Source organism: Nematolebias whitei, chromosome 10 (assembly GCF_014905685.2).
Source record: "Nematolebias whitei isolate Nwh7 chromosome 10, NemWhi1, whole genome shotgun sequence".
Taxonomy (NCBI): domain Eukaryota; kingdom Metazoa; phylum Chordata; class Actinopteri; order Cyprinodontiformes; family Rivulidae; genus Nematolebias; species Nematolebias whitei.
The window spans coordinates 6,411,462-6,423,730 of NC_056507.1; the positions used below are offsets into that span (position 1 = coordinate 6,411,462).

Here is a 12,269-nt window from a genome sequence, read left to right on the forward strand (position 1 = left end):
CAGAGTGTGGGTTGTGAATAACTCTCAGCTACAACCAATTGCTCAGTTCCTCTAAAAACTGAGTTACTCTTTTTGAGGTGACTAATGAAAGATTATCTCCAAATGCTATTCAGTTGGAGCTGAATATCCAAGGATCACTCTCTGAAAGATTCAATGAAATACATGCAGTGATTTATGAAATATTTTGCTAACAAACAGGGTTGACTGCAACAGCTGATAATGTTTTTCGTGTTTAAGAGAAGAAAATCTGAAAAAAAAATGGATCAAAGGGAAACAAAACTTATATAAAATATCTGAAGGCGAGAAAAATGTTTCTTTGTTTGTTTTTTCCATAAATGCTACTGATTTTACTGTTCAGCTTTAAAACCTTCACTCGCTCGATCACTGAATTTTTCTGCGATCTGTTGATCTGCCCTGACGTCACATCCAGGAAAATAAGTCGAAAATCACAGCGCAGCCTGCGGAGTGTATTTTCCTAAGCAGACATGGTAAGTTTGAATGAAATTTATATATATAAAAAAAAAACCACTCTCAAATTTGAATTAGGTGATGTATTCACATGCACACAAAAACGTCCAGTTATTTTTAAAAGAGCTCAAATACAAAAAAATGTATTCAGAGTCTGCTAAAGTTAGCTAGCTAGTTTGCACTGTGAGTAAGCAAAACGGCTTTGGTAATTGTTAGCATTACCTTCATCGTGGCTACTAACACATGTAAAAGTATTAGGAGTTTGTGTTTACTCCTCACATTAAATAGCATTTTTACACCTCCAAATATCAATACAAGGAGTTTCTTATTCAGACGCGCAAATATTTGTCAGCGGGCTAACACTTTAGCTGCTGAAATTAGCTAACGAGTTAGCATCACCCAGCGATTTGTCGAGCCTGTACTTTCGTTTTCTCTCTCAACTCACCCATTTCTTGAAATAGTAATAAGGTAATTTGTCTATTCACCGCAAAGAAGTCGATTCCCTATGGTTATTTATTATATATATATATATATATTAGTATTTTTCAGATTATTATATTTTGCACAATGGTGCCGAACAGGACAGCAACATGATGGTAGACTCCGATGCTTGTTGTTGGTCGTTGATCAGAAGTATAAAGAAGTCTGAACACATGCGGGTTTTATCTATTATTTATTCATCACCGTAACTTTAAACCTTTTGTCTAGAAAAGTCCTGGCTGTAGACGATCCCTTAGCATTAACCCCGAGTGCTTTTGAAATAGCTCAGAAAATAGATAATAATGCAGGATAATTATGTAAGTTTGGCTCCAGGGTAGTGAAGATGCTCTTCAAATGACAATTATTTAACCTATCTCTCTGTTTTTATTCATAGTTTCGTAACCAGTATGACAACGATGTGACCGTATGGAGCCCACAGGTAAGTTTTCTGCAGGATTCACTGAATGTCGCCATCGCGTATCGTGTCGACAGCTTACTTTTTGTTTGTGTACGCTCAGGGCCGGATCCATCAGATCGAATACGCCATGGAGGCAGTGAAGCAAGGATCTGCAACTGTAGGACTCAAATCCAGAACACATGCTGTCCTCGTTGCGCTAAAGGTACGACGTTGGGTTTTGCAGTTTGCTGTATGAAGGTAGTAGGCAACTTCTTGTAATCTTGTCAGTTTATGATCACTTTGGATTGATGCAAACTTTAAATGTACTGGTAACTATTTTATCAAATATTAAAATGCTTGAAGCTCTTCAGGGACATTGTGTAAGACAATACGTTTGAATGCAGTCAAACCTTTTTATGGTGGCTAAAGACCTTTTTTATGGCATGTGTTGTGATCGTTAATATATCTTATTCTGCAGAGAGCCCAGTCTGAACTGGCCGCCCACCAGAAGAAGATCCTACATGTTGACAGCCATATAGGCATCTCCATCGCTGGACTGACTGCTGACGCCAGGCTGCTCTGGTAGATCACAAACTGCTTTAGATGACCAGAATAATTTGCTTAGTCATGCTTTGTATGTTTACTCAAAACAATCATAAATGCAATTTTACTGGGTTTAACCTGATAATATGTGTGTCACTATCAAAAAGGTGCAAATCTGAAGTGCATGCATGTGTAATTCAGAATTAAGAAATGAACATCACTAAAGTCAAATTGATCTCTGCCTGAATGATGTTTTTGTGTTAAGTTATATGTTATTTATCCTATGGAAGAAGAGTTCTTTAAACATGAACACTTTCTCCTCTACAGTAACTTTATGCGTCAGGAGTGCTTGGACTCAAGATTTGTGTTTGATCGGCCACTTCCAATCTCACGTCTCGTCTCTCTCATCGGCAGCAGTATCCTTTCTTACTTTTTGAAGTTCTCATACTCTCAGATTATCAACTGTACAACAGTTTAAAGTGTTGTGATGAATACATTATTGGAAACATAATATAAAAAGCATTACAATAAAAAATTAACGTGGCTGTGATGAACAGTGGTCGAGATATTTGCATGCACAGGAAGTAAACATGCCTGCATGTAAACAAAGCATTGCCACTACCTAAAAACACAGACCGTAGCAAAAAAATGGACGTTTCTTTAGATTATTTTGAGTCACTATCAGAAACTGATGAAGATTCAATCTGTATCAACAAAGACCCGGGAGTTCCACATTTAAGAGTTCTTCCCCTTTATTGTCACTTCCTGTTTTACTTTGACAGCACCAAGTAAAAACAAAATGTGCTAATTATGCGACAAAGTTGATAATATCAGGTGTATTGTGTGAAATATTCTTAAATATTAAAATGTTTTCTTCCACTTTTTAGAATTTGTAGGAAATGCATGTCACAGGCACTTCAAGGCAGCCATGGGCAAAATGTAAAATTAACTATATCCACATTTAAATGTCATAAAACTTGTGCCTTGCTATAAATATAAGACGCATTACATAGTTTTTCTGAGTTTACAGGGAACAAAAGTTGTTTGTTTGTCTGTTTCCATTAATTTAAAATAAGCATCAGTGATGATCCTTAACTAAAGCTTCAGAAACCCAAATCCCCACGCAGAGGTATGGAAGGAGGCCCTACGGCGTCGGACTTCTTATTGCTGGTTATGATGTAGGAGTCTTCACACGTGCTGTGTCTTTCATGTCTCGTTTGGTTGCACGTGCAGTTTTACCTGTACATCTGAAAGTATACCACTGCAGCTGATTGTGTTTGTTGTCTTACACAGGACATGGGACCTCACATCTTTCAGACCTGCCCGTCAGCGAACTACTTTGACTGCAAAGCCATGTCCATCGGTGCACGCTCCCAGTCTGCACGCACCTACCTGGAAAGGTTCATGGACAAGTTCTCGGACTGTAAGTTGTTGTTGTTTTTTAAAGCAACACACAAAGTGAATCCACACAGGGTCAGAATTATACATGCAGGCTCAAATAAATAAAAGCACCATAGCAAGTTAAACCTCGAGCGCACCATTATTTGACTGATCAACAAGATTCTGGCCAAGTCCTGGATGAACATTTCACCACAGTGTCCAGTGTCCCTTTCAGTGATGACAGACTCTGGTGTTCCTGCAGTCTCTCGCTCATGGCAGGCTGGAGCCGGGGGTGCTCCTGAACATCCTGACCACTTTCTTTTCATCTGGGACGGACACAAGAGTATTGGTCGACCCAGCGAGTGCCTGTCGGAACAAATCCCCGTTGTGCTGGAAAAGAGAAACTACCAGCTGCAGTTATTCATGATCACAAACGATAAGTGGATTGGCCTCGACCTTGTCAAAGCATTCTATAACCTTCAACACAAGCTGGGGACTGTGTGAATATTAGAGCCTGGATGCATTTTCTGACCCCCCCTGTGGATTAGAGAAAATCTGCAATAAATTCAAGCTAGTACACACGGATCTTTTAAAAATCATTGAGGTTGGGCGTTCTGTACCGGTAAGCATGTTGCCATAGAAACAAACTGTCATTAGTTGAAGACTGATACCCACGGTGTGTGATTATAGTAATCTGGTGCTGTAGATGTTGGATACCGTTAATCGTGTGAATGTTTATGAAGCATTCACACTATTGTGATCCATTTTTCGGCACATTTCTCATCCCGTTCAGCTCTTTCAGGACAATCCAGTTGTGACTTTTGGTTTTGGTGCAACTTTAGCTTTTTGACATGTTTAGCCTTTACTGCGTTTTTTTTTATTTTTCTCATAGAAAATGAATTGAGCTCATTTTCCATCCTTCAGATCTTTAGATCTATTTACAACCTTTTACTGCTCCTTTCACATTTTGTTCTGCTTCAGCTTCTTTCAGTTTCCTCACGCAAATAAAAAAAATCTGCACTTTTCAGCTAATTTCAGCTGTTTTGTGCTCCTTACAGATTCATTCTGCTAACTAAAACATTTTTGTGCTTCTAAACTTTTTTCTGCTAATATCAGCTTGTTATGCTCCTTTCAGGTTTCACCTTTTTCTACTATTTCAGCTACTATTTAGGTGTTCTGATGCAAATTTTAGCTTTTTCAGCTAATTCCACTTGTTTTTTTTTAGCTCATTTCAACATTTTCCAGTCTAATTCAGCAAAAATTTGCTCCACTTCGTTGTGGTAATTTCTGTTTTTTCAGTTTCTTTTCAGATGGTTTTGTTTGTTGTGTTTTTATTTTTGCCAATTTCAGCTTTTTCAGATAATTTCCACTTTTTGGTTCTGATATCTGCTTTTAGCAAATGTGTTCTTTCTGCTTTCTCCTGCCAATTTAAGCTTGTTCTACATTTTTAGCTAATTTCAGCTGTAATTCACTAATATTTGTGCTTATTTCTGATTATTTCAACATAATTCAGCAAATACACGTGTTCTTTCTGCTGCGTGACTTGTTCTTCAATTTCAGCATGTTTGTTTTTTAAGCTAATTTCAGCTGTTTTTCAGCAAGTTCTTATGCATTTTTGCAGGAAATGCAATTTCTCTAGTGTTCTGGTGATTATTTTCTCATCATGTTTTTAACACAAATCATGTTGAACAGAGTTTTTTGTTCATGGATTATTTTGTCAGGTAATCTGAATGACCTGGTGCAACACGGCCTCCGTGCTCTCAGAGAAACTCTTCCTGCCGAGCAGGACCTCACCACCAAGGTACCCAGCTTCTCCTCTGGCTTTAGGTCACACAGTATGAACAGATCACACCCAGTTATTAACAAGATGCAACCTGCACATGTGATCAAACATTTGTTCTGTACTGTGGAGGATTTGACACAAAAGCTGAGTTTCAGGCTGAAGTGTTTTTTTTTTAAAGAGGAAAACAGCAGTTTTTAACTTTCTGTCTTCTTCTTACAGAATGTTTCCATTGGCATCGTGGGAAAAGAAATGGAGTTCACCATTTATGATGATGACGATGTTGCTTCGTTCCTGGAGGGGCTGGAAGAGAGACCACAGAGAAAGGTGCATTAATTCGACCACAGATCATTTCATTACAAAAACGCTCATCAGTATAAGCATTTCTGTTGCTGCAGTTTGTGCACAATGTAAAAAAATCCAATCATAAGTTGGAAATCTTGCATGTTTTTGCAGGTTGCCCAGCCTGCAGAAGAACCTGCTGCTAGGGACGCACCTGACGAGCCAATGGAGCACTGACGTGCTTCCTGTTGATCCCAGACCGATCTGACACTTAAAGGAGCAGAATCTCAGAGGGGAAGGCCGCTGTCGCTGAGCTGTTGATTCAGATTAGTCTTTGCTTGCATCAACCCATGTGATGTTGCTTTTGTATGGGGAAAGTATACCATTATACTCCTAATAAACAGATTTTTTTTTTTGGAGTTGTGCTTCTGCTCATCTTTTCAAATAGTTCTGTTGTGACTTGGCGCTACAGAAATAAACAGAAGTCGTCTCGGCACTGAACAGAAACGTTCACCTGCAAATAACAGACGACTGGTAAAAGTTCTCGCTTGTTGAATCTTCACTTCGTCACAGTCTCCCATCCTGAGCAAACACAAAGGAGACAGTGGGAAGGAAAAACTCCCTGTAAATAGGAAGAAACCTCCAGCTGGTGTTTGAGAGGACAGGAAGGAGAAACGAACAGAACCAGGTGTATTTCTATAGGAAGAGACGAAAACTACCACATTTAAGGATAGAAATAATTACAAGTGCACGCAGGTAGAGCAAGTAAAGACGGCAACAGAGTGAGGAAATGTGTCGATTAGTCCTCCAGCAGTCTATAGCAGCATAACTAAGGGATAGCTCAGGAAACCCATAAGGTTTATCAAAAAGGAAAGTCTTAAAACTGGACGATGTGTCAGCCTCAGGGACGGAAACTGGTTCCACAAGAGAGGAGCCTGATAACAAAGATCCCCCATTCTGCTTTTGGAAACTAGGAACCACAAGTAAACCTGCAGTCTGAGAGTGAAGTGCTCTGTTAAGAAAATATGGAACTACAAGATGGAGCTAGGTTGTTGAGGGCTTTGTAGGTTTAAGTAAAATTTTGAATTCTATCCTGAATCTGACAGGAAGCCGATGCGACGCAAACGACATCCAGAAGGTGAATGTTGCAGTTTTCAGAGGTTCTGGGACAAAAACGAAAAGTGGTCAAGTCAAACTTCATTTGAATGTAGTTTTATTCCGTTGTGTTTTTCCACCAGCAGCTTTTACTTTTTACCAGTAAAGCTTTTTTTTTTTTACTTCTGACAGTTATGATCAGCAAGCAGTGGCCATCTTTGTTTTTCTTCACTGGTTGAATGAAGGGAGAAAAAATGAACGTCATGTTTGACCTAAACGGATTAAAAATTATCAAATGTTAAACCACACATGTCACCATCACATGTATAAACCACGTGAGGAAACAAATTGATGTCTTTACTGCACAAACCTGAAGTTTCTACTCACTTTAAACAGGTTAGGGAACTTGAATATAAAGGTTCTAACCTGTGAACATTTGACGTTGATGACAATAAACTGATCCTCGAGTTTCTACGGTGGGGCCATTTTATTAAATGGATTGTTTTAATGCTGCTTTCGGGTAATTTAAAATGGAATTACGAGTAATTTCAAACTACCCCGCACACTTTCGTACAGATTACCAGAGGTGGTGATTTATTTTCATGCTACCACCAGTTTTCATGCGACCGGCCTCGTGAGAACGGATTTAAACGTCCCGTCGAACAGGCCTCTGAGCTTCTGTCTCACTGTGCAGCTTTCTTCGCTCTTCTCCTCTTCCTCTGCCTGACCGCGCTGCAGGAGGTTTCTGTTTCTGCTGCAGGGGTGGAGGCTCCTATCAGCTGCTCCGACGTGGAGGTCGCATCCAGCGCGAGCTCCTTCAGGACCTCGGCTTGTTGCTCCTCACTCTGATCTTCTTGCTCGTGCACGCGTCCCTCTGGAATCACGTCCGTGTCCGCCGCAGTGCTCAGACCCTCCGCTCCATCGGCCTCTCCTGCTACTGGACCGTGAAGGTTTCCCGTCTGCTCGTCTTTTTCTGCTCTTTCTTCCTCGGACGCTGCTGCTGGGCGGTGCTGGCAGCAGCAGTGGGTGTGCTCCCAGTATGGATGGAGTTCCTCATATTCTGCAAGAGGTAATAAGATGTGTAAAAAAAAAAAAAAATCAGTGATCTGTTTTAAGAGTGTGCAGTGTTTACGCACCGTCCCAGGCTTCCTGGGTCTTCTTCTCTGGCAGGACCCCCTCCACCAGCTGGCCTTCCTGCATGACCCGAGTTATCTCTGTCAGCTGCTGCAGGAGACTCTCCTCTTGGTCTGCCGTCACTCCCGCCATCCTGCCGTGCACACATTTAAACCGTTTATCTGTCTGAACTCAATCTCTGCCCCTTTCATCGACTGTCGGCGACTGGTCGAAGACACAGAACTGAGAAATAAAGGAGACAATTTTTACTTCCACTTCCACCGACCTGGTACTTGGGACACAAACCAAACTGTGAATATGTTGAATGTTGTGCAAACATTTTTATTGCAGTTTAGTCACAAAGTGTCTCAGTTTGGTCTCAATTTATTTATTTATTCTCGTCTTGAATCCGTCATGGTCTGGTTTCATAGGTCACCAAACCCTCTCCAAGTGTTCAGGGTTTTCCACACCTCTCAGGAACTAAAGTGACATGGGCTCCAGACAGCCGCCACTTCTCTGTGTTGAGAGGAAACTACCGTATGTTCCAGCGTATAAGTCGCATCAGTCAAAAAAACGCATCACGAAGAGGAAAAAACATACATAAGTCGCATTTATTATGCATCGCCGCTGACCTGTTGCGTTTATTTAATGGTCAAAACCGCTTCATTTCGCCTGGGGGGCACCATCCGTCCACTGTGGCCGGAGCTGCTAGCTCTCCAGCGTTCCTCCGCCTGCTCCAGCTGAGTGACGCGAGTGCAAACGGAAATTTAAAGCCTCCGTCAAAAATTATGAATACGGGGGGAAAAAAAAGTACAGTATTTTTCGGCCTATAAGTGGCGTGTTTTTGCATAATTTGCATGCCCTATGACGTATACGCCGAAACGACATATTTATGGATTTTTTTCCATATTTATAAACTAATTTTCAGCTGAGATATGACCGTTTTCATTCATTCTGACTGAAAATATTGAACACTACCATTTTCAGCTGCTAGATCGCATTCAAGTTGTATGGCATGCTGTTGTGTCATGTATTAGGTAAAAGTGGCTATTAATGACACAATCTGCTTGCCATACAATGACACCTTTGTCCAGCTCGCCTGGAGCAACCGTCAAATCAGCTTCATTTCGCTGCACCGCCCCGGTGAAATGCAGCTAATTTAACCATTGAAGTGCATTTATTAAGTGAAAGTTCACGCACCTTTACTATAAAGTGGAGCAAACAAATAATTGTTTTTAGGTGGTTATCTTGTTAAATTTCAAAGAAATTGACCGAGTCGCCCTCTGCGCATTCATGTTTCCACGTATCGGCTTTTGAAAATGCAGCTGATTTGACGTCAAAGTGCATTTATTAAGGAAAAGTTCAACTGAGACACACCTTTAATATAATTTCGAGCAAACAAATAATTGTTTTCAGGTGTTAATCTTGTTAAAGTCCTCCCGTGCACGCGCCCGCGGCCACCATTTGGCAGCCAATCGATTTTTGGCACAACACCGGCCCACATTTCCGTGTGGTCAGTGGTGACACACAACAGATGCGACGTATACAGCGGAAAATACGGTAAATAAGTTGCTTTGGCGTAAAAATCGCAGGACTGACAAATCTACGCAAAAAAACTGTGACTTATATGCCAGAAAATTCGATTTAAGAACCAATTTTTCAAACGTGTTCAAACTTCCTGCAGCACTAATGAGGAAAATGTTTTGGGACCATTTTGAAAGCTTAATTTTGAGGTTTAATTTAATCTAACCACTTCTACGTTGCATCTTTATTTTATTTTCCAGGGTTAAAATAACCACAAATCAGAAAAATGCTAGACAGTATGAAAAACTCAAAATTAAATGTCAACACTTTTAAGAAAATCTTTTTTTTTTTTTTTTTGCTAAAAACATAAATTCTATTCACTCCTGCTTTTGAAGCCTGCAGCACATTTAAAAAGCAGTTAGGACCTAGGTATTTTCTGACTGGTATTTGGTCCAAAACACATTTCAAACCAGTGATTGAACCACGCAGCAAAAGCTGGAAGTCTTTTTTTTTTAATCCTAAACGTTTTCTACAAGCACGAAATGTAGGAATCTGACATAAGCAAGTGATTCCTGACTGTAAAAACACAAAGTGTCCGAGTGTTCAATTTCATTAAAAGGTGCGCGCCCACCTGTCAGGTCTATGGTGTGCGTGGGAAACGATGTTCTCCATCACGAGCTCCGTCTCTCTCAGTTTCTCCTGCAACTGGGCCAGCTCAAAGTCAGCTGGAGAGCCAAGAAGAGAGACGTAAAGAGAACGATAAAAACAAGTTTAAAAACACAGACGACACTGATCAGGGCTCGGAGGTTGTTGTCGATGCGTCAAGAAATAACCAGCACTGATCGTTTCCTCATCACAAAATGAACTCGCACAAATAACATGAGAAAACAAATTGTCATTTATTTATAATGTATCGCACGTAAACTTTTGATTCTTCTCTGATTTATGCACCAAGACCTTGTTTTGAAACCGACAGAGCGGAGAACGGATCCTGCAAAGAGGGATCTACCTCCAATCCACAACAGATGCTGCAAATGATGCATCAGCACTTTGGAAGAGAAGCGCTTTACATCCAACAGAGTTTAAAAAACAATGAATAGAAATGTAGAAAGGAGGTCAAATACTGTGGTGCTGTAAACTCACTGATCTTTCTCTTGGTGTTTTCAGAGCGAACCGCAGGAAACCTTCTGTCTGACGGTTTGCTGCTCCCTTTAGATGTGATCTAACAGAACAACAAGAAACAAATCTCACATTCCCATTCATCTCACTTATCCCTGTTCTATCAAGTGCATTTGTTTGCTTTTGAATAAGGAATTATGTTTTTAAGCTGGGTTTTACCTTAAATAATATGTAAAGGATGTACAGTAAGATCCCAAAGCCGTACACGGGGATGATCTGTCCTGCAAGGTTAGATTTGCCTCCAGTTCCTGCTCCCGTCCCTGCTCCTTTGGCCCTGGCTATGGCCTCAGTGTTATGGGCCCTGGAGAGGCCGGCCCCTGCAGCTCGCTGGCCTCGACCCTCTGGAGCTGCCTGACGGTGCATCATGGGAGGGAAACGACCTGAACCTACAGGAAATAGTGAAAGATAACTTGAAAACCTGAATGTTTTAATGGTCGAAACACAAGAAAATCTCAAGTTTTCTTTTGTTTTGTGAGATTTTGTGTCTGTCAGGGAATATTTAGTCAAAGGTTGTAGATGGTTTTATTATTATAGTGGAGAACATTCTGCCCTGAGAACAAGAAGCCCAAAATAAGCCGAAAGCATCTCACAAGACATTTTATCTCTGCCCATGAACCATATGTTTGTGTAAATGGAGAGGCTTCAATTGGCTTCAAGGACACCCCCTGAACTAAAAGCTTTTTTTTTATGTATGTTTTTATGTTGTGCTTGTAACCTCTCCTGAAATTTGACCTTGCAAATATAAAATACAGCTTAAAATCTTCTCCTGCCGTGGAGCGTAGTTCTTTTGGGTCAACAATGTTAGTGAGAGAGATTTTCTCCAACAGTGTCAAACTGTGCACAATGTTGTTTTTAAACCACTGGGTAAATAAAATTAGGAATATGATTCAGCTTCTCAACATTTTTGATTCCTAGTGTGCCTCAGTACTAGAAGATCATGGTGAGTAAAAAAACTCGTTCAAATAATTTAAGAAATCTTTTTTTTTTTTTTTTTTACCAGTATTGCTGTTTCTTTACCTAAGAAGATGGACTTTATAAAAGTTTAAAAGTCTAAACAATTTATGGGTTAATAAATTTAATACTTTTTTTGTTTTTTCATATGCTGATTTATTTTTGAAAACGTGAAAAATAAAAAAAATGTGTGAAAAATATAAAGTGTGGTTTTGGCGCCACCATCTGGGATGAAAGTGTAACTACAAGAGCATTGATGTCCTGCTAATAAGATGGATTTGAATAGTAAAAATAAAAGTTATTCCGAATTTAGTTAAGCTAATAATTTAAACTGTTCTCGTCGCTATCCGAACTATTATAATACAAAAAGCAGAGGCTGTTTAAAGCTTTGGGAATACGTGAATGGTGACGCACCCTCCGGCCGCTCCGCAGCATCCTTCCTTCCTCTGGATAACAGCATCTTGGGAAGCAGCAGCGCCACGCACAGCACGAGGCACGTCACGAGGGTCACCTTTTGAAACGTTGACATCGCCATAATAACAGACGCACAGTTTTCCCACGAGCCTAAAAAAAAGATGATATGGCAAAACAGCATTAAGAAAATAGAGAAGACATGATGAGTCAGGTTGACTTCCTTGTTTAGCTGGAAAACCGGAAGTGCGCCTGAGTGGTAATTACAACAATTTACCACAGGGTGGCGCCAAAGTACAGCGTTTGATTTACAAGCGGCGAAAATTTTAAAATGTGTTGCTCCTTTTGACAGAGTATTAATTTGATAATAATTGTCCATTTTGTCCGAATTTATTCGAATATTTTTTATGAAAGTGATTTTTTTTTGTTGTTGTATGAATAGCCTTTCTAATAAATGATATATTTGGTGACACAGCTGGTAGTCGGTTTCTATTTTCATTGCTCACTTTCACTTGTAAATTTTTTTTTTTTATTTATTTATTGGCTGTTCACTTTAGAGGCCTCTTCAGCAAACCATTTGCCTCCACAGTATCCCTGACACCCTCCTGCCACACCAACCCTCTGTAGATTTTCCTTCACTACATCCACAAATTGTCTCTGTGGTCA

At 40.1% G+C, this 12,269-nt stretch overlaps 2 protein-coding genes across 2 annotated transcripts; one reads left to right on the plus strand and one right to left on the minus strand.

The window, feature by feature from the left end:
- The first annotated feature begins 422 nt into the window (after nucleotides 1-422).
- Nucleotides 423-5,726, plus strand: psma1 (proteasome 20S subunit alpha 1). The gene is made up of 10 exons (XM_037682566.1): nucleotides 423-488; nucleotides 1,343-1,387; nucleotides 1,467-1,568; nucleotides 1,824-1,927; nucleotides 2,216-2,304; nucleotides 2,996-3,066; nucleotides 3,182-3,311; nucleotides 4,990-5,069; nucleotides 5,271-5,375; nucleotides 5,505-5,726. The coding sequence occupies exons 1-10, from the start codon at nucleotides 486-488 to the stop codon at nucleotides 5,565-5,567; spliced, it is 792 nt and encodes a 263-aa protein (XP_037538494.1). The 5' UTR covers nucleotides 423-485; the 3' UTR covers nucleotides 5,568-5,726.
- An 830-nt stretch (nucleotides 5,727-6,556) lies between these two features.
- Nucleotides 6,557-11,845, minus strand: ric3b (RIC3 acetylcholine receptor chaperone b). The gene is made up of 6 exons (XM_037682567.1): nucleotides 11,607-11,845; nucleotides 10,401-10,627; nucleotides 10,206-10,284; nucleotides 9,694-9,787; nucleotides 7,562-7,692; nucleotides 6,557-7,485 (listed from the first exon to the last, which is right to left on the minus strand). The coding sequence occupies exons 1-6, from the start codon at nucleotides 11,785-11,787 to the stop codon at nucleotides 7,109-7,111; spliced, it is 1,089 nt and encodes a 362-aa protein (XP_037538495.1). The 5' UTR covers nucleotides 11,788-11,845; the 3' UTR covers nucleotides 6,557-7,108.
- Between the last annotated feature and the right edge of the window lie 424 nt (nucleotides 11,846-12,269).

Coding starts and splice junctions, on each gene's coding strand:
- psma1 (XM_037682566.1), top strand. Junction 1,388..1,466: donor TGACCGTATGGAGCCCACAG/GTAAGTTTTCTG, acceptor GTGTACGCTCAG/GGCCGGATCCATCAGATCGA. Junction 1,928..2,215: donor GCTGACGCCAGGCTGCTCTG/GTAGATCACAAA, acceptor TCTCCTCTACAG/TAACTTTATGCGTCAGGAGT.
- ric3b (XM_037682567.1), bottom strand. CDS start 11,787: ATGCTGTTTTGCCATATCATCTTTTTTTTAGGCTCGTGGGAAAACTGT. Junction 9,788..10,205: donor AAACACCAAGAGAAAGATCA/GTGAGTTTACAG, acceptor TTGGCTCTCCAG/CTGACTTTGAGCTGGCCCAG. Junction 7,486..7,561: donor GACCCAGGAAGCCTGGGACG/GTGCGTAAACAC, acceptor TACCTCTTGCAG/AATATGAGGAACTCCATCCA.